The 24,516-nt window shown below is 47.6% G+C and overlaps 8 protein-coding genes across 8 annotated transcripts; 5 read left to right on the forward strand and 3 right to left on the reverse strand.

Annotated features, from left to right (window-relative positions):
- Positions 1-335: 335 nt before the first annotated feature.
- LHYA1_G007328 (uncharacterized protein) lies at positions 336-1,312 on the reverse strand (the record flags this gene model as incomplete). The annotated part of the gene is made up of 3 exons (XM_031152257.1): positions 336-381; positions 428-923; positions 976-1,312. Coding segments are annotated over 3 exons (879 nt in total), but the record flags the coding sequence as incomplete, so codon positions are not given.
- Positions 1,313-3,484: 2,172 nt separating this feature from the next.
- FRE7_0 (Ferric/cupric reductase transmembrane component) lies at positions 3,485-6,316 on the forward strand (the record flags this gene model as incomplete). The annotated part of the gene is made up of 1 exon (XM_031152258.1): positions 3,485-6,316. The coding sequence occupies one exon, from the start codon at positions 3,485-3,487 to the stop codon at positions 6,314-6,316; it is 2,832 nt and encodes a 943-aa protein (XP_031003221.1).
- Positions 6,317-7,119: 803 nt separating this feature from the next.
- LHYA1_G007330 (uncharacterized protein) lies at positions 7,120-7,779 on the reverse strand (the record flags this gene model as incomplete). Its single annotated transcript, XM_031152259.1, has 2 exons — positions 7,120-7,630; positions 7,691-7,779. The coding sequence occupies 2 exons, from the start codon at positions 7,777-7,779 to the stop codon at positions 7,120-7,122; spliced, it is 600 nt and encodes a 199-aa protein (XP_031003207.1).
- Positions 7,780-8,245: 466 nt separating this feature from the next.
- LHYA1_G007331 (uncharacterized protein) lies at positions 8,246-8,626 on the reverse strand (the record flags this gene model as incomplete). The annotated part of the gene is made up of 2 exons (XM_031152260.1): positions 8,246-8,386; positions 8,447-8,626. 2 exons carry the CDS (start codon positions 8,624-8,626, stop codon positions 8,246-8,248), a joined length of 321 nt encoding a protein of 106 aa, XP_031003206.1.
- Positions 8,627-11,582: 2,956 nt separating this feature from the next.
- HNM1_5 (Choline transport protein) lies at positions 11,583-13,594 on the forward strand (the record flags this gene model as incomplete). The annotated part of the gene is made up of 6 exons (XM_031152261.1): positions 11,583-11,693; positions 11,745-11,929; positions 11,979-12,009; positions 12,174-12,223; positions 12,402-12,784; positions 12,831-13,594. The coding sequence occupies 6 exons, from the start codon at positions 11,583-11,585 to the stop codon at positions 13,592-13,594; spliced, it is 1,524 nt and encodes a 507-aa protein (XP_031003205.1).
- Positions 13,595-14,597: 1,003 nt separating this feature from the next.
- On the forward strand, positions 14,598-16,337 carry apf7_4 (Cytochrome P450 monooxygenase; the record flags this gene model as incomplete). The annotated part of the gene is made up of 4 exons (XM_031152262.1): positions 14,598-14,687; positions 14,737-14,887; positions 14,957-15,839; positions 15,893-16,337. The coding sequence occupies 4 exons, from the start codon at positions 14,598-14,600 to the stop codon at positions 16,335-16,337; spliced, it is 1,569 nt and encodes a 522-aa protein (XP_031003204.1).
- A 2,848-nt stretch (positions 16,338-19,185) lies between these two features.
- LHYA1_G007334 (uncharacterized protein) lies at positions 19,186-19,758 on the forward strand (the record flags this gene model as incomplete). The annotated part of the gene is made up of 2 exons (XM_031152263.1): positions 19,186-19,362; positions 19,414-19,758. 2 exons carry the CDS (start codon positions 19,186-19,188, stop codon positions 19,756-19,758), a joined length of 522 nt encoding a protein of 173 aa, XP_031003210.1.
- A 1,680-nt stretch (positions 19,759-21,438) lies between these two features.
- Positions 21,439-23,252, forward strand: CD209 (CD209 antigen; the record flags this gene model as incomplete). Its single annotated transcript, XM_031152264.1, has 2 exons — positions 21,439-22,306; positions 22,369-23,252. 2 exons carry the CDS (start codon positions 21,439-21,441, stop codon positions 23,250-23,252), a joined length of 1,752 nt encoding a protein of 583 aa, XP_031003209.1.
- Positions 23,253-24,516: the final 1,264 nt, after the last annotated feature.

Here is a 24,516-nt window from a genome sequence, read left to right on the forward strand (position 1 = left end):
CGGGTATGCTGATGATCCGGGCCGGGGGAAAGAAAGAGACGAAAGGTATATTGCACCCCTTTGAGTTTGTTTATTGCACTTGCTTGAGATTGACTGGGCTCCAGAGCAGAAACGAATAAGAGAACAGGCGCGGCTCGAACGGCAGCGGCAGCGAGAGGATAAGGCGCGGGTCCAGGAGGCAGAGCGGAGAGAAGAGATTCGAGTAGCCGAGGAGAGAAGACAAGCTCGAGAGGCTGAGTACTACTACTGTTAGAAAGGCAGTTGATACGGGGTAATGAGTAACTGTGGACTGAGGCACGTTGCGTTCTTATTTCTTGTTTTTCATGTTGTAATATTTAAATATCACTGCTTCCCACGAAAACCACCTGCACGCTTGCAAATCTACGAGAAATTAGTGCCGATCCTAGTTCAGAATGGGCCAACTTACGCAGCAGTTGCGGCAAATATCTCAATTCTCCTAGCTTTCGTGGTCGTTACCAGCGCCAGCGAAAATATCACCGTAAACAATGCGACGATAACCAACCTTGTCAGCATCTCGCTAACACAATAGAGGACCACGACAGCCAAGACTGGTAGCAAGGAGGCGATGGCGGTCCCAATTATATCTGCAAATCTGATCGCTATCTTCTCCCCATAAGCACATACACTGTTTTCTACATCAGTTGGCCCCCGACGTCTACCCCACAATTTATGCCACAGTGCCGTCAAAGGTTTTCGCAAAAATCGTGTGAAGGAGTCGCCCACCAACCTATCGGGCGTGACCACCAACAGGTCTTTCCCATCTTGCCAGACATTTCTGTCCAGGCCTTCCAGAGCATAATTGCCCCGGCTCGAGTCGGCAAGCCATTCGTTCATGAACTCAAGATTGCCTGCTTCAGGTTTATCAAAAGTAGCAAGCTGGCGTTGTTGGAATAGACACTGATCTATTGAGGTTGAGCAAAAGATCCCATTTGAATCAATTGAGAGGTTTTCTACTGTATTGCTTCAACTTCTTCCTCAAACGTATCATCGTGTGCCACTGCGAGCCCAGTACACCGTCATTCCTTCGACTTAAAAGAAACCAGTTCTTGTTGCGGAGCCTTTTCCGCGAATTTTCAGACCCGCAATCTTCCTTCGTGTATTCGTTGAGGCTGGTTTCGAGATCAACTATCTCGGCTTGCAAGTAAAGCAGGTTGCGTGCATTAAGGGTTGCGAAGCGACGGTATATTCCCAACTGAGGATAGGTGCCCTGAAGAGCCGCAAGTCGGGGGTAGCCCTCTGGTGGCTTTTCCATTTCAAGCTTCTCGCTGGGGAGGACAATCGGAACAGTAGACTGATTGAAGTGGAGAATTTATGGATGCTCTGTATGATACTATCAAAGCTGCAAGACCAGCAATACTGATGCTGGCCATGCATGGTGGTATATGAGGTGAGAATGCACACAAGGCTCTCAATAGCCTTGTGTCGGGCACAACTTGCGCTCTGCCTTGCTGGCATGCATGTACACCTACCCAATATAATGTGAAAGAACGCCACATGGGTTATCAAAGACCAATAATGACAACGGAAATATAAATTGCAATCAGGGCGTAGAAGGAAGTTTTTCAAGTGAAAAACAGATCTGAAAGGAGGTCAGGGACACACTTCGCGGCCCGACCCACCTTTCGACCAGATTGGATTTCAAACCCTTCGCATACCAGTGACAGTTGAAAACATACTATTGGTCCTCCTTCTCAGTACACAGGTGCAAGCTGGTGAGTTGTTATCCTTCTGCTGGATGATAGAATAGAAGGGTGAACGGACGCGAAGCCCATCCACTTGGAGCTGGTGGAGATAGAAACATGCTGACTAAGGCGGACACTAAGATCTTTCTTGCCTCAGGCTGAAAGCTTAAAAGTATTGGAAGTTCCAATCTAGCGTAAACAACATCGGTATCTTCGCAATTGCGCCTCAGTGGGTTGTAATTGTGTTGCTTCGTTCGGATGAACTTTCCTTGACATTGAGATGTCCAAACAGGAGAAGTGGCTGAGTCGTGATGGCCGATTCCACTGTGTACGACGCGACCTCAAGGTCCTCAACATGCACGATTGCTGCCTTCCCCACCACGGTTCATGCCCACATGCTTCGATCTTGGTACGCAGATACCGGTAGTCCGAGTTACCAGCAGCGCTTGAATGAATGGCAATATCGTTATCCGGCCCAATGAAGTCGGTAGTGCCTTCTTTGCCTTTCATTTATCGAGCGTCAATTGAGAAAATACTTGCGTAATTCTTTCGTATATTCCTCACTCCGCACGCACTCTTGGGGCTATTTACTCGGTACTCTCCTGCGGAATGAATTTTCCAATCATCCTTCAAGCTATGGACAATAACTATTGGAGGCTGGCTTATCGAATTGGGTCGAATGGGGTCACTCGGCGCATCGGTCCGCAGGGGCAGCGGCGGAGCCCGGTAGTCGCAGCGAATCATGTTGGATGTGTTGCCGCCGTTCCTGCAAGAAGTAACCTGGAAGAACCCAGCTTCGACCCCGCAATTGGCCAAATGCCATCTGCACATCACCACGTCCTGCGATGGTCCTATTCGTAACGGGCTTTTTAGTGAACCGGCTCAGAGCTTGTGTCGGTCAAACTCGTTCTCTTCCATATCATATATATTTCCTTGGGATGCCAAGAAAATATAGCTCTGGTCTACAACTAACTGCTTCTTCGATCCAAGAGAAAAGTTCAAGCTGACTACGACACTCACGCCAGAAACCAATCCTTGTCTAGAGCTTCCACTCTTTCTGCGACTTTCATGCACGATAGTAACGATAACGACGAATCTAGAACTAGTGGCTTCGATAAGATCACCATTTTCACTTTGCGGTTGACCACCAATATAGATTCGCGATCAACCGCCGCCATTCACACCATCTCTACGTTTTCTAAACGAAAAGGTATTGCCAAAGCTTATCTTACTGGCTACTTCAATCACCGATCTCATCGGGGCATACCCATTGCCGAATTAAAGCGAAGACAATAGCCCCAGCGGTTGGGGTGACGGAGGGGCTTCACCTGCAGGAACTGGACCCCCGTTACGGCAGGCCATCCTGTATTGTTCCCCACACGGATAACCACATATATCCAACCTTCCACCGCTTTGTCCGTCGTGCGACTACAGTCTCCCCTTGTGTCGCTATCTCTCTTATTTCATCATCATATGCGCCAACATTCGCTATCTAATTGTCCTTTCTAATCGAGGAGTCTGGAATTCCTCTCATCATTGCGGCGTAATCACTTGTTGTATACCTTGAGCGCATTCTGAATTTCGCATACCCAACCAAACATACGTCAATGGGTGGCCTGTTTAACGAACCCTCTACGAACGTCGGACATCGAGAAGACTTTCATACCTAACGAATCGACAATCTTCCAGGAAGTGGCGATAACTGTCTTGCTGCTGGGTATTGAACACTTGAATCTGTATCGTCTGATATAACCTCGGAGGTGAAAGACTCAGGCGCCAAAATGCCCATGATATCTGATGAAATATCTGTTGCGAGGGCTGGTTCCCGAACAATGGCAGAATTAGCTAAACGGATCAATATACCCCTCACGTCAACGAGTCCGCCGGGTCTTATTGAAGCAAACACTGTCGACCCTTGGAAGAAGGCCGGCAAATATGCTCTGGGCTGGACATACTTTTGTATTGTATTGATTATTCTGGTAGCTGTGACCAGAGTATATCATCTTTGGACCGATAAGATCAGACAAGCCATGCATAAGCAGGAGGTGGAAACATATATGGAATCATACTCGCCCGACGCCGAGTATGCCATGAGGGACTTGCAGACAGGACACACTTCAGATCAATTATTTCCTCGAAACGGAGAGAAGCCCATGTCTTTGACCAGGGGACAATCCCATTGGTCGTCTATCGGAGTCGTCAATGATACCCTGGCGTTATTTAGATGGATTTTCTACCGGCCAGTTCCAGAAATTCGCTGGCGAAAGAGGACTTTGCTTAGTTTTCCCTCATTGGCAGTCCTTGCGATTCTCACCATTGCTGTGGCTTTTGTATGTCTGTACTGCTTTTTGCCTCAGCCCCTCTACTGGCAGAGCATCCAATTCGGATCCCCGCCACTTGCCATTCGGAGCGGAATGATCGCGATTGCAATGACACCCTGGATTGTCGCAACGAGTATGAAGGCAAACCTCATCTCCATGATTACTGGAATTGGCCATGAAAGACTCGGCGTCTTCCACCGATGGGGTGGATATTTGTGCCTATTTTTGTCCTTGGTTCACGCGGTACCATTCTACATCCAGCCAGTCTGGGATGACGGTGGACTGGCCATATATCAGAAGCTATTTCCGTTCTCCAACGGTAGTGGCTATATATATGGGACAGGAATTGCATGTCTTGTGCCCCTGGGCTGGCTTTGTGTAGGTTCGTTGCCATTCTTGAGATCCTTGGCCTACGAATTATTTGTCATGTTACATACCCCAGTTGCGATCGCATACGTCGGTCTCCTGTTCTGGCATTGTCATAACTACCTAACCTCTTGGAGCTTCCTATGGGCCACAGTCGCCATCTGGGTGCTGTCCTATGTTTTGAGAATATTCAACTTGAACTGGCTGAAGCCATGGAGAAACGCTTGGTTGATAGGAGATGAAGCTGCAGTTACATTGATGGCAGAGAACGCCATCAAAGTCACAATTCCTACCCAGATGAGCTGGAGACCCGGCCAATATGTCTATCTGAGAATGCCAGGCATCTCGATATTCGAAAACCACCCCTTCACCATCTCATCACTTTGCAGTGAGGATTTTCCCTCCGAGTATGGAGATCTGTACAGGGACTGTACCTTGGTCTTCCGGCCATTTGGAGGATTCACCCGCCGAGTGCTTGACACAGCAATTGAAAAAGGTCCCTTCAAAACTTACCGAGCTTACCTTGATGGGCCATATGGGGGGATGCAACGTGAACTTGCGGCATTCGATACCGTGATTCTTTTCGCGGGCGGTAGCGGTATCACCGCAATCGTCTCTCAATTGTTAAACTTGATCAAGAGAATGAGAGACGGGAAAGCAGTAACAAAGAAGATTGAGGTTGTCTGGGCCTTGAAGAGATTAGAGGCGATGGATTGGTTCAGGGAAGAGCTTCGGATTTGCAGAGAATATGCGCCTCCGGGAACTGTCACTTGCCAATTCTATGTGACCGCAGCAAAACGACAGACAAGAATTGGAGCGAATGAGAGAGCGCCTCGACCTATCAGCACAATGCTGCATGATAAGCTAGATGGATTTGTTTCTGGAATCGCATCAAAGAGGAATTCGGCTTATATACGAGACGAGGCAGGGGGTGATGAAGATAGGGAACAGGAGCTGAGATATGAGAATGAGGATGCCATCACCTCATTACCACAACAAAAGCATCTACAGCCAAGAGTCCTCCCACCACCACCACAAACTTCATTTCCTCCGCCACCAAAGAAAGCACTAAGAGAAAACTCACTCAAGAAATTAGAAGGACGTGAAAATACCTCCACGCCCGAACCAGATTCCCATGAGACAACCCGACAGTTCCTCTCCCCAGCATCCTCCACGGCATCCAGAAATCGAGAATTTCACTTCCCACCACCCTCTCCACGACAGGACTCTCCACACTTCAACTTTGCGCCACCGTCACCACATTCCTCCTACAACCCACAACACTATCCACCCCCGCCACCAGGCCCACCACCTCATCAAGCCTACCGACCCGCGAGCTATGTCTCACAAGACTCGCGTCCAGCATCGCAGGTACCCTCCGAGTTTCCCTTACCACCACACAGCGAAGATTCCAAACCTCCGATCCATGAAGACTCGAAGTCACCAGTGGAACCCGAATCCACCACTTCCACAGTCGCACCTCCCTACTTGTCCACCTTCCCTGTACCTCCAGAGCCAGTACACACCCGCGAGCCCTTCCGCAGCCGTGGCAAATCCACCGACCTCTCCATCAAAATACCTTCGTCCGGGCCCCCGCCACAAGCCCAAACCTTCGATTTCGGCTTCCCATCCACCCCCACCGAGTTCCAGAAGAACCTGATGCGTTTCGCATTCGTGGGCGCCAAGAAGAAGGAAGGCTGGGGTACCGAGTATGGACGTCCCGATCTGGGATACATGTTGAAGGACATGGCTACCGGTGGCGCTGATGGGAAGGGCATCTTTGGTCGCAGGACGTGTGTGTTTGTGTGTGGGCCGCCCAGTATGCGGGTTGATGTTGCGAATACAGTTGCGAGGCTGCAGTCGGATATTTGGGGGGATGATAGTAAGGATGAAATATTCTTACATACGGAGAATTATGCTATATAATGGATATGGTGAGAGGAGTGGTGAGTGATGAGCAGACATACCTTGTAATTAATATAGTGCTCGTAATGAATGTGTATATATCTATCGATTTATTTTGTCGGTGTCTTGAGTGCTGTGAGGTCAGACTAAAAACTGTGGTATAAGATAATCGTATCCATCTGTTCTCATTTTACTGTGCCTGAACTGAAGGGTTCAGGAACACGAGTGAAAAGGGAGAGGAGATTTGTGATCGCTTTCGAGTATCACGTGATATACAGCGTGATCTGAGTTGCTTGCTGAGCACAAAATCCCAGCTAGGCAGGTGCTTGCACTTCCTACATATCTAGTAAGTTTATTATGGTGGGTAAATATAATTAAATACGCTCAATGTAATGCCCTTAGCCTTGCATGCTTTGAGATATTTCACGTGATACCTCAGAGCATACCCCCTTTTCCAACTCCTCGGCTATTAGCTCTCGTCCGCACACCTTGTTTCAGTACATGAGGACGTTCAGGAACCCTTTCATAAGCATGATCTCTGGGTATAATCCCATACATTCAGCGCCAAATTCCAGTCGTATTTACTCCACAAGAATTCTTTCTTTGATGAGTGAGCTGTTCAGGGATCGAACAGTAGCTTTCGGATACCTGAGAAGATAGTTCATGCTTCTTTCGCAATCAACTACGTATAATTACCGATCCACCGATTGTTCCTTGTTTAATTCTTGATGTAATGATCATTTCGTGGGCATGATAAATCGCTGAAAGTACTTGTACAACATTAATAGCCCGGCCCTTTCTGAATCGAGCTCTGCGTGGGCGTGTCAAGCGTGGTCTGTTTCTACTTGCACATTCACTTCTCTCTTTACCCACACTCCATTACCCTGACGTATACTGTGTTGACTGCTACCATCATCTGACGTCGAGCGGCTCGAGCCCCTTCTGGACCTTTCTGTTGCCGGCTCACCTCTAAGCCCCTGAGCATATACGCTGGTATGAATATTCGATTTATGTTTCGGCACAAGTTGAAGTTGATCCTCGCTCCCAGGACGCTCCAGCTCATCCCCCGACTGGGGTACACTAGGAGACCCGCCAAGCTCGCGAATGTCGTCCATTTCCCAGCTGATATTTGAAGGAAACTCGGTTTTGTTTTTCGTGCTCCTTGAGAACGGTGTGAGATTTGACAGCTTGGTCCCTTGTTCGCTAGGGTGGCTGCCGGAATATTCGAATTCGTGTCCTGTGATTCCTGCCGAGGCTTTGCCCGTCCCAAGTGATGTCCAGAACATGTTTGTGCGGGGGATTGTGGCTATCACGACGGAGGAGACGGTTACCATCCTGTCTCAGTATGTTAGATTATGAGGAACTAGAAGTGCAATCGCATATTTGGATGCTTACGTTAACCATATTATTCTTGGCTGAGAAGCATATGTCTGATCGTGATCTCCAAGTGATGCCGCTACTGATACGATTTCCCCAATGGACATGACTGGCACACTTTAGATATCAATCAGCATCGCGGCAATGTAGGAGGAGGACAAAAGACTCACAAAAGTCGGAGCGCGAACAAAATCATAACAGTCACTCTCGATTCGAACGGTGCCTTCAGCTTCCAGATCGAGGGTAGCATCCCCACAGATAGAATCACATCGGTGACAATGTTTAAAACAATAATCGGGTATTGAAGCTTTCCGCGCGTGGTACACTGCAAGGGTACATAGACCCAGGGCTTTGGAAGCCCGCACTGGAAAGCGAAAGCTAGGAACGAGAACACTCCCCACAAGCAACATGACCCCATCACAATATCCCAGGTTCTTGTGGTCGCTTGAGTTATTCGCCTCATGAGTAGAACTACCGAAACTTTAGCAAAAGTCATGCTTAGGATACTGAGTAAGTGAACGCAGTATATCCACTGTATTTGAAATGTCAGCCACGATAATTTACCTATTGCCATCACCAAATTGATGGCATGGAAGCCACATTGCTGACCTTATAAAATGAGTCTAGACTTTTCGGGCTAACTGCATCGATCCGTTTGCCCATCCCAGACACGACAGCATGATATACACATATTGCGCTCAAGTTTCCAAACACCTGGTTCAGCATATTAGAAACAACCAAGGAGGTCGTTGTTGTGGTTTAGGGAGAGCTTACTCCCGCAACATAGAAAGTTATGTCGTCTGACTGGAAGCCGAGATGTTGCTTCTTTGCAATAAAAGCTCGAATGCCGCATACGACACAAGAAACGATGATTGAATTTAGGACCACAACGACCGCAATTCCGCCTTGGTCATCAGTTGAGACTCGAAAGAAAGGTGGGGATTTTTCGTCCATGTTGGCGAGGAGCACAATACTCTGATAAGTGGAGGATCAGAAATATCAAAACAACTGACGACCACCATGCGTTTGGTTGTGGAGATGTCGATATAAGTAAGTGCTAAGTGAATGCTGAAGTCCAAGAAAACTTAAGGAGTTCTATAGATACCCCTGACAAACCTCAAAACCCATCTGTGATAATTAGCAAATTAGATCGGGCATTTTCTTCAGGTCTACATCCTTACACTCTGTGGGGTGCTTTGTTCCAAGATTCTGAAGATAACAATGGTTTGGCTCAATACTAGAATGATACAATAATCGTCACATACACTCCATGAAGGTCCTCTACCTGGTCTGCACTTGTCGTGATTGGCGAGTAATGGGGCCAAGTGATGCCCCTTTTGTACACAGCTCGGGCAATGTTTATTGATGCGTTCTCTGCGACCATTCCCGTATGATAAGAAATCACCTTCTTTCGATTGCAAATAACTGTGCCGGTTTTCTTCCTTTCTGAAAAGGAAGCAAAAAGGTTATATGGTACTGAACGATGCATGTATTCAGATCTGGCTCGATCCGCCATAATGTACCGGAGCTGGAACACTTCGCAGCCACTCGCTTAGTCGCGGATTTAGCTGAACGCATATTGTGTGTTTTGACTTCGAAGGAGCGGAATGATCTTGATGACTCCCAGCTTGGGCCACGGAAGACGGCAATGTTAGAGATAAGGGAATGGAGTAGTGCGACGGCACAGGAGATGGTGTAAATATTTGAGGCGTAAAGTCTTATTGGACGCTATGAACTTTAATGCGAAATTTGACTTTCAGGGCTGATAAGCGCAGAACTTCTAAAGGAGAATCTCTTCAACAATGTACTCCATCCTGCATTTCATGACCATACCATACTCGATATCTCGCCACCACGCTATTTCTTTTTGCATAGTCTCATCTAAATAACGTTATAAAGTTATAGAGTGCGGGAATTGCATTTTTATTTGATAACCATTGCAAAGATCCAGATAAGAGGAAATCACCGTGCAGTTTAACCGTGGGGGGGTAGACGCTATACTCCCGTACCTCCCCTGCGTACCTCCGTAGAGCGCTAGAAGTTTAGTTGGTCAAAGCGTATTCAGTCAAGCGCCGGATCGGGTTTTAGTAGATCCTATAGGTCGATTCAGTTGTTTATGGGTCGACTCTTACCAGGTAGACCCTCGTTTGGACTACTAACTGCTCTTTGGTCCTAGTTTCGTCTACTATATATGGGTCGTATATACGGATTCTTCCGGAACCCTAGGGAGTTACGGAGGTACAGCGGTGAAGTATTGACACAAAGCTAAAGAATACCCCCCTGTAGCGATCTGTATCTTAGCCTTTGTAGGTATTCTATCTGTTTCGATATGACCTTATACGGGCGACGCGTGCCTAAACAGGATAAGAGAAAGGGCTTTGCAAGGGTATATGCTTTTAGTACTTTTAGCTTTGTGTCAATACTTAACCGCTGTACCTCCGTATACGTAGAAAAAATAGTGCATAACTCGGTAGATCGACGATCTGGCATCCTAGCTTTAGCTTTCATCGTAACCTACCATTCTACCGGTATTTCACACCTAAGATGTTGTTTCTATGGTTTCACTTGAGACTTTATACATCAAATGATAAGATAGAGGTACTATAGGATAAGGTTCTTCAGTAGAATTCTCTACTCCGAGCAGCGAATTTTAGGAGCTCGCTGGAAGTGTAGTATGCCTTTGAATCGCCAAGGACGCTGTGCTTACGCTAAATCCTTTTAGCATTAGCTTTGAGAGCAAACTCTAACGTACATGGCCCTGCGGGGGATCTGCCGACTATACTTCGTACTATAGATTAATCATGTGCATTTGATAGCGGCGGGATATGATTCATGCAAAATAAAATATTTTTTTATAGTAAGCTAGGTATCTTTATATAAGAGCGGGTACAAATCCTAGAACTTCAGTATCTGAAAAGTAATGATTTTATTAGTTTTTTATAGAAAGATCTGCTTAGTAAGATTTTACTAGCAAGAGGCTTAATATCTTAATGGAATGCCTCTAAAAGATTTTCTTATCAGATGTATCCTTTGTTATTAAAATATAGTGTTGTTTGTTAGCGCATAATGTGTCTTTACATTGAAGCATCCAATCCTATAGCTATATTATTAAACCACCATTCAAGTTACGGTAGCGGGACGAAAGTAATCCCCTCTGGAGTTTTGGAAGTTGGAACCGATCGAAGAGCGGGATTGACACGGGACTTAGCTCACCCGATTATTTAGGGGATGAAAAGCAACGCGTACGCCTCCATGGCGGGCCGCGGGTAGTAGCTGAGTCTGTAGCATCGGTGTTGGTAGAAACCCTATTTTAAGATCCTCCGCAAAATTCAGCTTGATCAGGCAGGTTCGCCGAAAGTACTCTTTGATATACTTTTTTCTACTGCACGTTGAAACTCTATGAACTCTAATTCAACTAGCCTTATGCAATAAAGTTGAGCATAAAGTTGCAATTCGGATCGCGATAACCGAGTTAGTAGCCCCGTTGCCTGTGTCCGAGCTTGGGTCAGGCGATTGGAGTGAAGAGACGGAAAAGGATCCTTCATCTTCGGACTTATTAGCTATCTTCGCGTCCAACATACAATAGGTATCCTAGACCACGGACCCTCTAGTTATAAAGTCCTCCTGAGCGGCTCGGGATAAGACAAACCCCACATCCCGATTTTAGTGAACGCACCAGAGGAATCGCCTATATCTACCCACGTCAATCAATATGGGTTTTCCACGTTTCCTGGGGGGCTAGGATAGTGCTAAACCATGCACCACAACTTCTCTTTTATTCATCATAGCTTCCAATTCCTTTCCCTTGTGAGGTGCCATCTTCCATACTGAGTTGTTCCTTCCAAAGCACCCATGATCCATTTCGTGGATCTTGTACACAGCAGCAATAGACAACCTTGATATGATGAAAATGGAGGATGTGAATGTCCAAGTCCTGGACAAAAAAAACAATAGCACCGTTGAGAGACAAGATACACAGCCTAAAGCTTCTCATTCTGCAAAGTCCGACACTGTATTTGAGGTAAGCTTTCCTCTACCCACCAAGCTTTGATGGCATCCTAAAGTTTGATAGCGATATATCAACCCCACTGCTATTGTAAATTTTGGATTTACGCTGCAGGCCGCTTGGGAGTGCGACGCTGTATTATTCCAGATCAGTTTGCTTAATGGCGGTCCAGCATCGTTGGTTTATGGAAGTATCTTGGCGGGTCTAGGAACAACAGCAATTTCTACTTCACTAGCAGAATTGGCATCATTGTAAGCATTGCAATGTGTTTTGCATGTCTTTATCTTGACTGGGTATTAGGGATCCGATTGTGGGAGCGCAATATCGATGGGTAAGATCATTGAAAACCCTTTTGCCTCTCTTTTGTCATCAATCGACTTTTCACAAATACTACTTGGAAGCTTTCTCTCCAAGAATGCCTCATTATGATTGTAGTACTGCTACTTGCGAAGGATTTCCTACGAAAGACACAAAACTGACCTGATCTTCTTCTAGTCAGCCGCATTTGCACCATTCAGTCCCAAATTCTGGGGGCTGTTCCAAGGGTAAGGGTTGTCTAGTGTCAACTTGAAGGTTTCGAATGCTAACATGAAGTAGATGGATAACTGTCTGGGCATGGTTTGTTCCCCCCATCTTACTTTACGAGCGATAGTAAAAGAGCCATATGCCATTACTTTCCCCCTCTAGCTTTACCAAGCCATATAATAATGACTAGTCGAACAGGATAACGGTCACAGCGGCTAGTACGTCCTATTTGGCCAATGTTGTCATCGGCCTTGCAGTGTTTAACCACCCGAACTATGACCCCCAACGATGGCATACAACTATGTGCATGATTGCATTTACAATTGTACCCGTGATTGCCAACTTCTACCTTCGAAGCCTGTTAACTACCCTCGAGATGATTGGAGGTATTATTCATGTTATATTCTTCATTGTCACAATTGTCGTCATGGTGACGCTATCGGAACGCAGTACAACTGGATTTGTGTTCGGTAACCTTTGGACCGATATCAGCGGTTGGACAAACCCAGGTGTTGCTTTCAGCCTTGGACTTTTGACAGTAGCCTTCCCAATCACCTCTTTCGATGGAGTTTTGCACATGAGTAAGTCACCCTAGAAGTGTGATGAACCGCATTTTAACATCATTAGGGGACGAAGTGCAGGGCGCGAGAACTCGGGTACCTCGAAGCATGATCACAGCAGTGGTCTTGAACAGTTTTATGCAATTCGGCTTCTGTGTCGCCTTGATGTACTGTATTGGAGAAGTGGACAAGGTTACAAGCTCACCAACTGGACTTCCAATCATCGAAGTTCTTTTCGAATGTACGAAGTCTAAACCTGCGACGAATTTCCTGCTTGTTATGATAGCTTTCGTTCTCTTCGTCTCGCTCTTCAACATCCTCGCCTCTGCTGCTAGATTAACATGGGCGTTCGCTCGCGACAATGGTCTACCGTTCTCGAAGACATTCGCCTATGTCCATCCTACGTTAAAGATCCCCATCAATGCACTCCTACTAGTGGGCTTTATCATGTGCCTGCTGGCTCTCATCTATATTGGATCAATTACGGCTTTCAACGCTCTGATTTCCCTTCCTACGATTGCGTTATACATGTCGTACTTCATTCCTATCTTGTTTATCGTCATCAGGAAACTTCAGGGTCGGCATCCGAATTATGGGCCATTTAAACTTGGCCGTTGGGGACTTCCGATTAATATGTTCGCCATGACCTACATTCTTTACATGTTGACTTTCGTTGGCTTCCCGACAGAGGTGCCAGTGACAGCGGACAATATGAATTACGCCGGCCCGCTGGTGATTGCACTTATCCTACTAGCAGTTGGTGACTTTTTCGTTACGGGGAGGAAGCGCTTCGTAGTTCCTACTGCGCCGTCGGCGAGGGACGACGATTAGGCATATGAGGATGTATATACAATCCGCTATTTAGTTTCCGAATCTCAGTTGGCTTTTCAAAACTAGGGGTTCATTATTGGAACAGTGATTTCATTGCATTAGTCAGGAGTTTTAATAAGATATCCAGCTGTAGCTAAAAGTCTGCCACGAAAAACAAAAAAATGGATTATAAAGCCAGTCCTTCATCTGTCGAAAGGATTCCTGCTTCGGCATACAAGCTCTCTGGAATTCGATTGACTCCCTGAAATTCTGAGATCCCTATCCGTTCAGCTCTACAGGCTGAGGTCTACGGAGTCCTTGGACCTTAGTACCTCTGTAGCTTCTAGACCAAACGACGGCGCCCCTTCAGTGATCCTTTGAACCGTCGATGATTAGTTGAAACAACTAGACCAAAACTTCCGAAAATGCACGAAATTCCACCCAATCCCCAGAATTGGGATTTTTCGTCCAATAGTAACTTAAAAGAGCCCAAAATTACCACAGCCTTAAACTGTTTTACCACTCTAGAATCTAGATCTCATCCGGGGGAAAAGGGGAGCTCGAATATCTGGGATTTCCCGTGCCAGGGTCAGGTGAGGGAGCACTATAGTACTTTAGTAGTGCGCGATCAAAGCACATGTAGAGCGCTAGGTACAGTAAATTAGAATCAGACACTAATAATACTAGTAATCCCTCCCGGAGACGCCCTGAGGAAGCACCCTGAAGCGTAAAGAGTCTCGAACTGTCGTCTATACAATGGATCCGATCCGCCCGCGGTCTGCGCTGTACATGTACTAGCTAGATACAGTACCATCCCACTTACAACCGTGCGCGCTACCAAGCCAGTCCCCACCGAGTGATAAGAGCGCTCCGTACGAAAGCAGGCCTGTGGCCCCGTCCCGTAATTGGCAAATGGTAAATAAATTAATTACCTTGTTCACAAAAGTTCGACGGGTCACGGTAAGATCGGCAAGGAAGATCTTACAAGGAATGTTATCGCTGAGAACCATCATATCACCAGAACATGCTGATTGAAGAACGATTACGAGCGGGCTGGGCCTCTACGACCTGGGCTCAATCTACTGCTTATGTCGTTTTCGCATTCGTGATTTATGTAAGCTCTGACACATCTCTAAAAGCATAGAAACTGATTTGAAGCCCAGTTGATTGTAGTATTTACCTACCGCTTGACTTTACATCCTCTTGCCAAGTATCCAGGACCATTCTTTGCACGCATCACCGACTGGCCGCTGGTAGCCCATTGTATCAAAGGCGATAGGCATCTCTGGGAGTTCAAGAACCACCAGAAATATGGTAAAGTCCCCCGATCTACCCCAACAAGCTTCTTTCTGAAGCCTAAGAACACTTGCTGACCTTTTTCAGGACCAATTGTCCGTTATGGCGCAAACTCCATCTCCATCTCCACCCCAAGCTCCATCCCTCTCATCCATGGCCCGAAAGCCAATGTCAAGAAAGGAGCCTGGTATAAGACCCTCGACATCAGCGCTGGCGCTCCTTCAGTGCAAATGGAAATCGACAAGCACCAGCATGCCATGCGTAGACGATTTCTCGCCCCCGCGTTCAGCGAACGTGCATTGAAAGAAGCAGAGAAACTCATCACCATTACCGCGAAAAAGTTGTCGACGGGTTTAAGTCAAGGAGGAGAGAAAGACTGGTCGCAACCGAAGAACTTCAGCGATTGGGCGACCTTCTTTGGATTCGATTTCATCATTGACCTGGGATACGGGAAGAGTTTAGAGATGCTGGACAAAGAAGACAACAGATGGGTGCCAGATACCCTTAAATCTGCTTCTGTCTTCCTCTACTACTCCGGCTACCTCCCGTTCATCGAAGTCGTGCGTCCACTCATGGGAACAAGCGTGCAAGACTACATCGGTGGCAAAACAGCCGCCGATTCCCTCAAATTCACCAACCTGGCGAACTCGAGGCTGGCAGATCGCATGGAGGAGGAGAGGATAAAAGCGCAGGCGGACGCGCAGCAGAAAGAGAATGAGCGGAAGGACACGTTCCACTACCTACTCAACAGCAAAGATGCCGTAACCGGGAAGTCCTTCACAACCCAGCAACTGCAAGCAGACTCGGCCCTCATCATCGCCGCAGGCAGCGACGGCGTAGGCCTCACAATCGGCGCCTGCATGTTCTACTTGCTCACCAACCCCGCAGTGCTGGCACGGCTCACCGAAGAAATCCGCGGGAACTTCAGCTCGCTTGACGAGATCAAGAATCCAAAGCTAGGCGGCCTACCGTATCTGCACGCCTGCATTGAAGAAACTCTGCGAATGAACCCCCCAAGCCCAGCTCCCTACCCCGCGAGGTACTGAAAGGGGGGTTGAACCTCGACGACCACTTCATCCCGCAAGGCATCACGGTCGGCTCACCAATCTACGTGATCCACCACGACCCAATCGTCTTCCCGGACCCGTGGTCCTTTCGCCCCGAACGCTGGATTGCCTCCTCCAGGGGCAACTCCCCCGAAATGGTATCAGCTGTCAAAGCCACCTCGATACCGTTCTTGATTGGCCCGCTGAACTGTATCGGGAAGAACATGTCGTATATTGCACTCAAGCTGGCACTTGCCTACATTCTGTTCGAGAACGATTTGAGGATTAGTGGGGAGTTGACCGGAGGTGGGAGTCCGCTGCAGGCGGTGGAGGAGAGGAGAAGGGTGGGCGAGTATCAGATGGAGGATTGGATTTTGGGGTTCAGGGATGGGCCGATGGTTGAGGTCAAGGTTCGGTCTTGAGTGGGGGAATATCAGAATACACGGGTGACTGATTGCCTTCGACGTGAAAAATAAGATAGGGCCTTTACATAACACTTAATGTTGCATCGTTATCTGGTCGTTTTTGGTGCTACCGCCGGGCAGCTAGAACAGAGATGGTTACCCTTGCTATTCGTCTTTCACGACGAATCCTTTCTCTATAACTACGCCCCCTCTTGAGGTTCAAGTTCATAAGCTGGGGAATAGGAAATGAACCCGCTTCCCGCTCCTTAGTCCTACCGTGCCAAGGGTAACCCAGAGAGAAGGCAGAAGTTTCTCGGGGGCCACGCTGACAGTCAAAGCAAAATTTAGAGTTTGACTAACTCATCCTACAGTAGCATCAGGCGATGTGGCCGCGCAATGTGGCATGTTTCGACCAAGATCGAGATTTGATATCAAAAGTTTGAGCCGTTGTATCTTTGTGTGATAGGTCTCAGGAGGGCTCATACGCTTTGTGCCTGGTCTCGAACTCGTGGTGCCCCGCTGGTAGTCGATATAGGAACTGTATGCAACGAAGACAACATGCCGACCTCGACGTGGTATTATAGATCCATAGCTGCCCGCGCGCACAGTATGCCATTTGTCTCGATTTTGGCTTAATGCTTCAGTACCCCAAGTCCGTAAAAACATGCCCAATCTTGCGGTTGCGTTGCTTTGCTTTAGAAACTCGACGTCAGGAAATGCGTCGCGTAAATTTTGCAGTGCTATAAACTTCCTTGTCTTGTAGTCTGGACGAAGTTGTTGAGGTCTGTAAAAGATTCGCGAACATGTTTTTTTTTGAGCTTTGAAATCCTGCTCTTATAGATATCTCCATCAAGGACCAAGTGAGTGCGAGATGTGTGGCTTTGAGGGTGTAAGTTGATTCCTTGAATTTGGATCGTCTTCGCATATTCCTCCGACGAGCAATCATTGATCGCGTTTCTAGGTTCGGCTCGCCAGAGACATGCTTCAGAGTTCGTAGCAATGCTGCCTGCTTTTGGTCGTCGTCTAGCGTAATTTCGACTGCCTCTTGCGCAGGTCGTACAGCTTCTTCGAGATCAGCGGTGCTCTTGGTCGTTAAATATCTCTTGTGAATATAGGAACAAAGATTGAACAATCGTGTTGGCCGGCGCGAATGATTGTGTGGGACTGCACCCAAGAGCTTCTTGTATGAGTGAGATGGCGTCTTGAAGATCGGCTCACGCCACCGTTCTTGAAAATATGTCAGCTAGATAATCTTCAACAGCTCTTAGTGTTTGCCCTTTGTCATGATCTGCTGGAGTTGATGCGAAAGCTTCTTGGGTAACTTGCATTGTCCCGTCGAGGTTGGCGCTTATGCCGGTTCTGGAATATTGCATGGCAAGGCGCGCCTCGAGTTGCTTAAGCAGTGTATCCCGGTCGGGATTGGAGTTGTGAGTGGTATGAACCAATGCTTCTCGCAGGATACGGGTTGCTTCTTCCAATCCGGGTGTTGCGGAAGCTCCTAATCAGCATTTCAGAGTCAATATTGATATTTCTACGATTTCTTTGGAGCAACGGAATACATTCTAGAAGTAGGTTTTAAGAATAGACACACTTACATACGGAGCATATAGATATCTTCCCACTTTAGAAACCCCAAGAAGGGAAAGAACATGGCCCGGAAAGGCGTACATGCCAGTCGGAATTAGTGGCCTGAACCATATTTCTCCAATGCTAGTAGCCTCTCGTAGAGCCTCAACACCCCGTTCGGCGTCCGTGATAGCACGTGTCTTTCAGTACCTTCTCATAAGATACTGTCCAAGATGTGTCAATGGCCCTAGTCACTTTGGAATACCCCCCTACCCCCCACCCCCCAAATTTCAGAGCCACCGCTGCCTCGCATTGAAAATTTGATGGCGTGCTCAAGCCTAGTGATGCGTTACCCATCTTCCACAGCCGATATATCTACAGCCTTAAGAACCGCCTTTTCCATAGCCGCAAAGCTCTGTTGATGCCGTCCCTCGTTCGCATGTTGGCGTCGATGTTGACTAGCGCCTCGGATTCCTTAGCGTCGAGCCCGATTTTTATATCTTTTCTTAGCGCTACGACGTGCAACAAAAAGATTTAGGGGTTGGTTCTGTATTGGGTTGGCGGTGGTGGAAAGGGACAGGCAGAGGGAAGTAGAACCGGAGGCGGGATTTTGCTGGTTTAGCCGAGATATTCAATGGAAATGGAGGTACTGTAAGTAGTGACCTGAGCTCACTTGTGAAGTTTGTGGGAGTAGATGAGTGTGTTTTGTTGCTTTGATAGTTATGATGAAGGGAGGCGCTAGTGTTGTATCCATGTGCAGATCATTAGGTACCAGTAAGGGCCACAGGCCAAGCCATACTCCGTACACCTCGAGCTCGTACTTCGTCTGCATCTCAGATTCTCAATCCACTCATAGCTACAGTAAAATACTACGAAGTAGGTCCCTTCGGGGTATTTGCCAGTTTAAAAATTCGGACTCAGGTGATGTCCTTCAGCGTGCTCATCTAACTCATCTGATACAACGCCCCTTCGCCTCCAGGCTTGTCAAGACAAAGATCTACAGCCTCAAACCCACGACGTCTCCAAATCATCCAAACATATGGGCGGTAAGCATCAGATCTAATCTCATTAGCCAATGCAACCTAATTATATAAGTTTGTCTCTTTCCCACATTTTAGAATTCTTGGTACACCACCACCACTTTCGCCTTCTGTTTTTTTCAACTTGATTCTCTCATTATTCACAGCTGGGCTGTTACATTCGTTCTGCACTTTCAAAAAGACAAAACTTATCTGTTTTAATATCCATCTGTCATTTTCTCCCAGTTCGTCGTCAAAGTCAAGACAGAACCCACGACACCATGCATTTCTCAGCACCACTTGCAATTTTCCTCTCCCTCACAGGCGCTCTGGCTCTACCTACAAAACGTGCTGCAGCAACCTCGGCCGCTGTTCTGACAGTGCAAACCTACAATGATTTCTCCGTGTCTTCAGGAGTATCAGGAAACGCCCTCGCAGAAGTCAACGCCAAGTTCCCCGTACGTCCCCACCCCCTCATCCCTCTCTTCCCCCCACTAATCACGTCCCAGATCGACCAAACCAATTTCGCTGGCGTAGCAGCATCCGACCTTGCCATCATCTCCTCCGCCGCGCAATTGAGCGAGCAGGCCGAGACCGCCACGGGTGGCTTCAACACCGCCGTCGCGGCAGCAAGCGGCACTGCCGCAACAGCGCTGCAGAATGGCAAGATAAAGAACAAGGTGCTGAAGTTGCAGACGGATGTCATGAGGATTCAGATCGAGGTTGCGCAGGGGAATACGGCGTCTCAGAGTGAGCTTGCGGCGCAACAGGCCAAGCTGGCGACTAATGTTGCGTTGGATAAGGCCGCGGCGGGGCAGGCGGCTACGGCTGTTAGCTTTGCTGGGAGTGATTAGTGGTGTATAGAAGAAGGAGGCCGGGGTTGGGAAGGAAAAGAAAGGAGGATAGAGATGGAGGTGTGAGGAGATTAACATACATAATGTCATATGACCGAGTCTCATCTCGACTGATCTTGATAACTGTATATTCGAGCACAGATAGCAATTAATTGGAAATTCTTAGCTGTCTTTGGAGATACGAAAGAGGAAGTCAGATACTGCAATGTTCCTGACATTTAGGCACTTCTCTATGGATAAAATGACATGCTGGAAATCTTCAGGTCTCTCTTGTTCATGACCACGCTGCAGACCCCGTAATCCTAGAGGGATGGAAGTACTACAACTGCCCCATCTTCGCCTACTGATACGTACTTAGTATCAAAGCTCAGCTTTGCGACCAAGTTTGAAAGCTTTCGCGAGGTCTAGTTGACGACTGAGGAGAATCTGGTCTGGTGTGATTGCAGTCCAGTCACGAATCTAGGAAAAGAGTTGACTAGTGGCAGAAGTTGATAGCTTCATAGGCACTAAACAAAGACCCATTAAGTGAGTCTTGTTTCACTTACTTGCGATGATGTCTTGAAGCTCTTGAGGTAAACTGTACATGGAACAGTACTTCGAGGAACATTTGAATTATCCGGCTTCGTTTGACTCATTGTAATCTGTATCAGCGTGTTCGAAAGGAAGAACACAATCGTGTGATAGAACGCAAATGACTGGATATCAATATAGCATCCTGAGGATGAGCTTTGGTGCGAGGAAGTTAAGAAAGTAAAGAGACTAAAAATATACATAAAACCTCTCTCTTCTGACAAACACGTGACCAACAGCGTCCCAATTCCGCAAGACAACTGGTTCTCTAATTCTGGAGTAGCTACTACTGTTTCTTCTCTCCCTCTTTATGCAAAACATATACCGTGGAGATTCGCAGAGGTATTCCTCGACGCCAGGACTTCATTCATGCCCGTGCAGTAGCTGGAGCCCGTAATATACGGCACGTTTTCAGTAAATTCGAATCTCCGAAGATGATCACACACCAATTCCGGAATGCGGCGAGCTCGAGGCACCAATGTCAACCTTCCGATACTGGTATCGACGAGTACGATTCGTCATACTCGGGCTCATTATGTGCTGTAAATTTGGAGGGATTTTATGAAGTGGCAGAAGTTTATTCGTGCAGCAAGAACGAAGCGTTATATGCGCTGTCCCCGTACGCCTAATGCACGAACATTGGCTATTGGCCATTGGATACAGTAATAGGTAGGAGATCCCCTGCACGCATAGTAGGAGACAGCCAAACAGGAGAGGGTCAGGTGGGGTGATTCGAGATTTGGGTGTCCCGAAAAGAGAGTGAGAGTGCCGTGCCAACGAAGGATGTGCGGTGTGAATGGGGCGGAACAACCGTCGGGCCGGGATTTATATCACCCACCAGAGCTCTTTTCACCGTAGTTTCCGCAAAGATGAATATAACACGGTAAATTACCTATTTCTGCAGGGTGCACTACCAATAAAATATATCAATCTGGTAATTCACAATCTCATGGTGTGGTAGGTGCACGCAATCCCGTAAGTAAATAGCGGCAGCAGAGTTTTTGCTTGCCGCCTTCTTCTCCTCTTCCTCACGTCTTCTCCCTCCTCCAACTCCATCCACTACGGATGTCTCCATTTCTCACATTTTTCTACAACCTTTTCGCAGCAATCATGGCACCATCTCTCTTCAGCTGGGGCTCCAGCAAGCCCGCCGAAATCGCCGCAGCACCTAAACTGTCCACCGAAGAACAGGAGACCCATGATACCCAAGAACGAGAAGCCTTCCAGAAGGCTGTCCGAGAAGCCATGAACAACGAAGACTTCACGAAAGCCGTAGCCAGCCAGCTTGCGCTGCAGCTCCAGCCTACACTGAAGGCTGCTTCGGAAACTTCGGCTCTGGTGCTCGAGTCCAAGATCCTGGCCTCCAACGACAAGCTCTCCAAGACTGTCACCGAAAGCGATACGCAAACAGCTTCCAAGCTGTCCGAGCTATCTTCCTCCCTCGATACAAGCAGTACTGCGGCCGTGGCCAAGATATCTGCTCTCGAGGACGCTGTTGCACAGATCTCGGCCTCCGTCTCGGAGCTGACGAGCACTGTGAAGGCTGTCCAAGAAAAGGTTGCGTCCCTCGATACCTCAACACTCTCCTCCCACAGCGCAAGCCTAGACACCATCTCCAGCAACCTCCAGACTCTGCAAGAAAACGGACCAGCACCTATATCCGCAGCCCTCGGTTCTCACGCCACAAAGCTCGATTCCATCACCGCCGATTTGGCAGCTGTGAAGGAGAACTCCGAGGTCTCTGCATCGCTGAAGACCCTGGCTACCGACCTCGCAGCTATCAAGAAGGATATCGAGTCCTCCACCTCTTCTACTACCTCTGGTTTCTCTGGTGTATCCTCCCAAATCGGAAGTGCCATTGCAGCTATCGAGGCACAAAATGGCACTCTTGCAGATATCAAGAGTGCGGATGCTAGCAAGGAGATTCTGGCTGCTACCCAGACCCATTATTCTGCTCTGTCTGAGATTAAGTCTATTGGTAAGTTCAACCTCTCACAATTCCCAAGATGTGTTTCCAAATGCTAACCAGCTGGTTTGCAGTCGAAACTCCAGCCCCAGCTCCTGTCTCCGAAAAGACAGACCTTTCTTCCGTCGAATCCTCCCTCAGCTCCATCATCACGGCTATCGAAGCACAAAACCCTACGCTCTCTGAGATCAAGACCGCAGCTACATCTACTGAAGTCTTGACTGAAGTCAAGTCCGTGAAGGCACTCGTGGAAGGCATTCCCGCACCAATAGCTGGCAAGGACGAAGACATTCTGTCTGAGCTTAAGAGTGTAAAGACTATTGTCGAGGGTATCCCAGCACCAACTGCCAGCAAAGACGAGGAGATCCTATCCGAGGTCACCTCCGTAAAAGCCCTTATCTCAGCCATCCCCGTACCTGCGGCAGGAAAAGATGAGGAAATCCTCAGCGAAATTAAATCTGTCCAATCTTCAATCTCCTCCATCCCTGCCCCAGTCACAGTCAAGGACGAGGAGATTTTGTCCGAGATCAAGAGTGTAAAGAGCCTTGTGGAAGGCATTCCCGCACCAGTCGCTGGTAAGGATGAGGAAATCCTTAGCGAAGTTAGCTCTGTGAAAGCTCTCGTCTCAGCTATTCCAGCACCCACTGCCGGCAAGGACGACGAAATCCTCACAGAAGTCAAGTCCGTCCAATCCTTGATTTCCGCCATCCCAGCACCAACCGCTGGCAAAGATGACGAAATCCTCACTGAGGTGAAGTCTGTCCAGTCCCTGATTTCAGCCATCCCAGCACCAGCCACCAGCAAAGACGAAGAGATCCTCAGTGAAGTCACCTCTGTAAAATCTCTCATCTCCGCCATCCCAGCACCAGCAGCCGGCAAAGACGACGAGATCCTGAGCGAGGTAAAGGCCGTTAAGGAGTTAGTTGAGAAGAAGGAGAGTGCGGAGGTTGCTGCATAGGCTACCAGTGTTGGATTATATTTAACGAAAACGGACGGGATGTGATGTGATGTGGTAATGAATGATAGATAAGGGAGGAGAGGAGAGGGGAAGTTATGCTATGTTGTGCATGTGTTGATTGGATAGAGAGAGAGATTTTATGCCTTTTCGCGTCCTTGCGCTTTATACCCTTTGATTCAGGCTTGCTTGTTGGGCTATGATTGACGGCTGTTGCGCGTGGGCTAATCTTAATTGGTTAGTGAGTTTGTATATTGAGGGTTCAATAGAATGAAATGTAATTTTCGTTCCCTTCATATGAGGTTTCTGCATTTGATATGAGTGCTGTGTGATGTGAGGTGATGTGATGTGAGGATTGCGTTTTGTAAGGGTTATTTTTCGTGTCAAGACATATTGTGGCGCTAGGTTCTCGAGTGTCCTAGATAGAAATCCAAGTAAGGGACGAAGATTTCCTCATTGGATTAGGAATATGAGGGAGGCATGGGAAGGGTGTGGTCGGTTGTCATTTCTAGAGATGGTCTTAGAAGAGCCTCGTTATGTGATGGATATATATACTAGGTAATGAATGATAATATATGTAAGTATAGTACCGAAAAGTCGATTCGTGAGCAGAAGGCTGCATACCATCCCATAGCAGCAACTCTCACTAGAAGTCCATTGCTGGATATGGGATGAGTTCCCCACATACCTAACCTGCGAATATTCATGTTTATAATTCAGGCCCTCGTGTGTAGCATACATGTGCGTATAGGCAGTCGCCTTTGCCGTTATCTAGGGGTGATGTTCGTCGTCGAGCCATGTTCATCTGCTGATTCCTCTACTGGAAAAACCCACCCCCTTCTCTCCTCAAACACTTGATCGGACATGCGGATGCGGATGTAGACTTCATCGAGCGAAGTTGAAACGATCAATGTATAGCAAAGCTTGATTCAAGCCTGGTGTGCCAATACATGGCATTCGACATTGAGCTGGCGTGGTCGTCGTGGCAAGGGCTGCGCCTGTGGGTTGTGATACAAGCAACAAGTCAAGTCAAGTCAAGTCAAGTCGCCTTGCAGAAAGCCTGCGGGTAGGTGCATCCCTGTCTTGTGCTTCTCAAGTTTTTCATCATCTTTGTTTTCTGTCTTTACTGTAGAATGAAATCTTCACAAGCGCAAGCACAATGACGAATCCAGCCAACATAATTGGCAACTCATTTCACAAGCTCAGGAGATCAATATACAAGAGTGATGCGCACGACTGGGCTTCTATTGAACTCAAGGACGTGTGG

This window comes from Lachnellula hyalina (assembly GCF_007821495.1).
Source record: "Lachnellula hyalina strain CBS 185.66 chromosome Unknown contig00131, whole genome shotgun sequence".
In the NCBI taxonomy this organism is placed as follows: domain Eukaryota; kingdom Fungi; phylum Ascomycota; class Leotiomycetes; order Helotiales; family Lachnaceae; genus Lachnellula; species Lachnellula hyalina.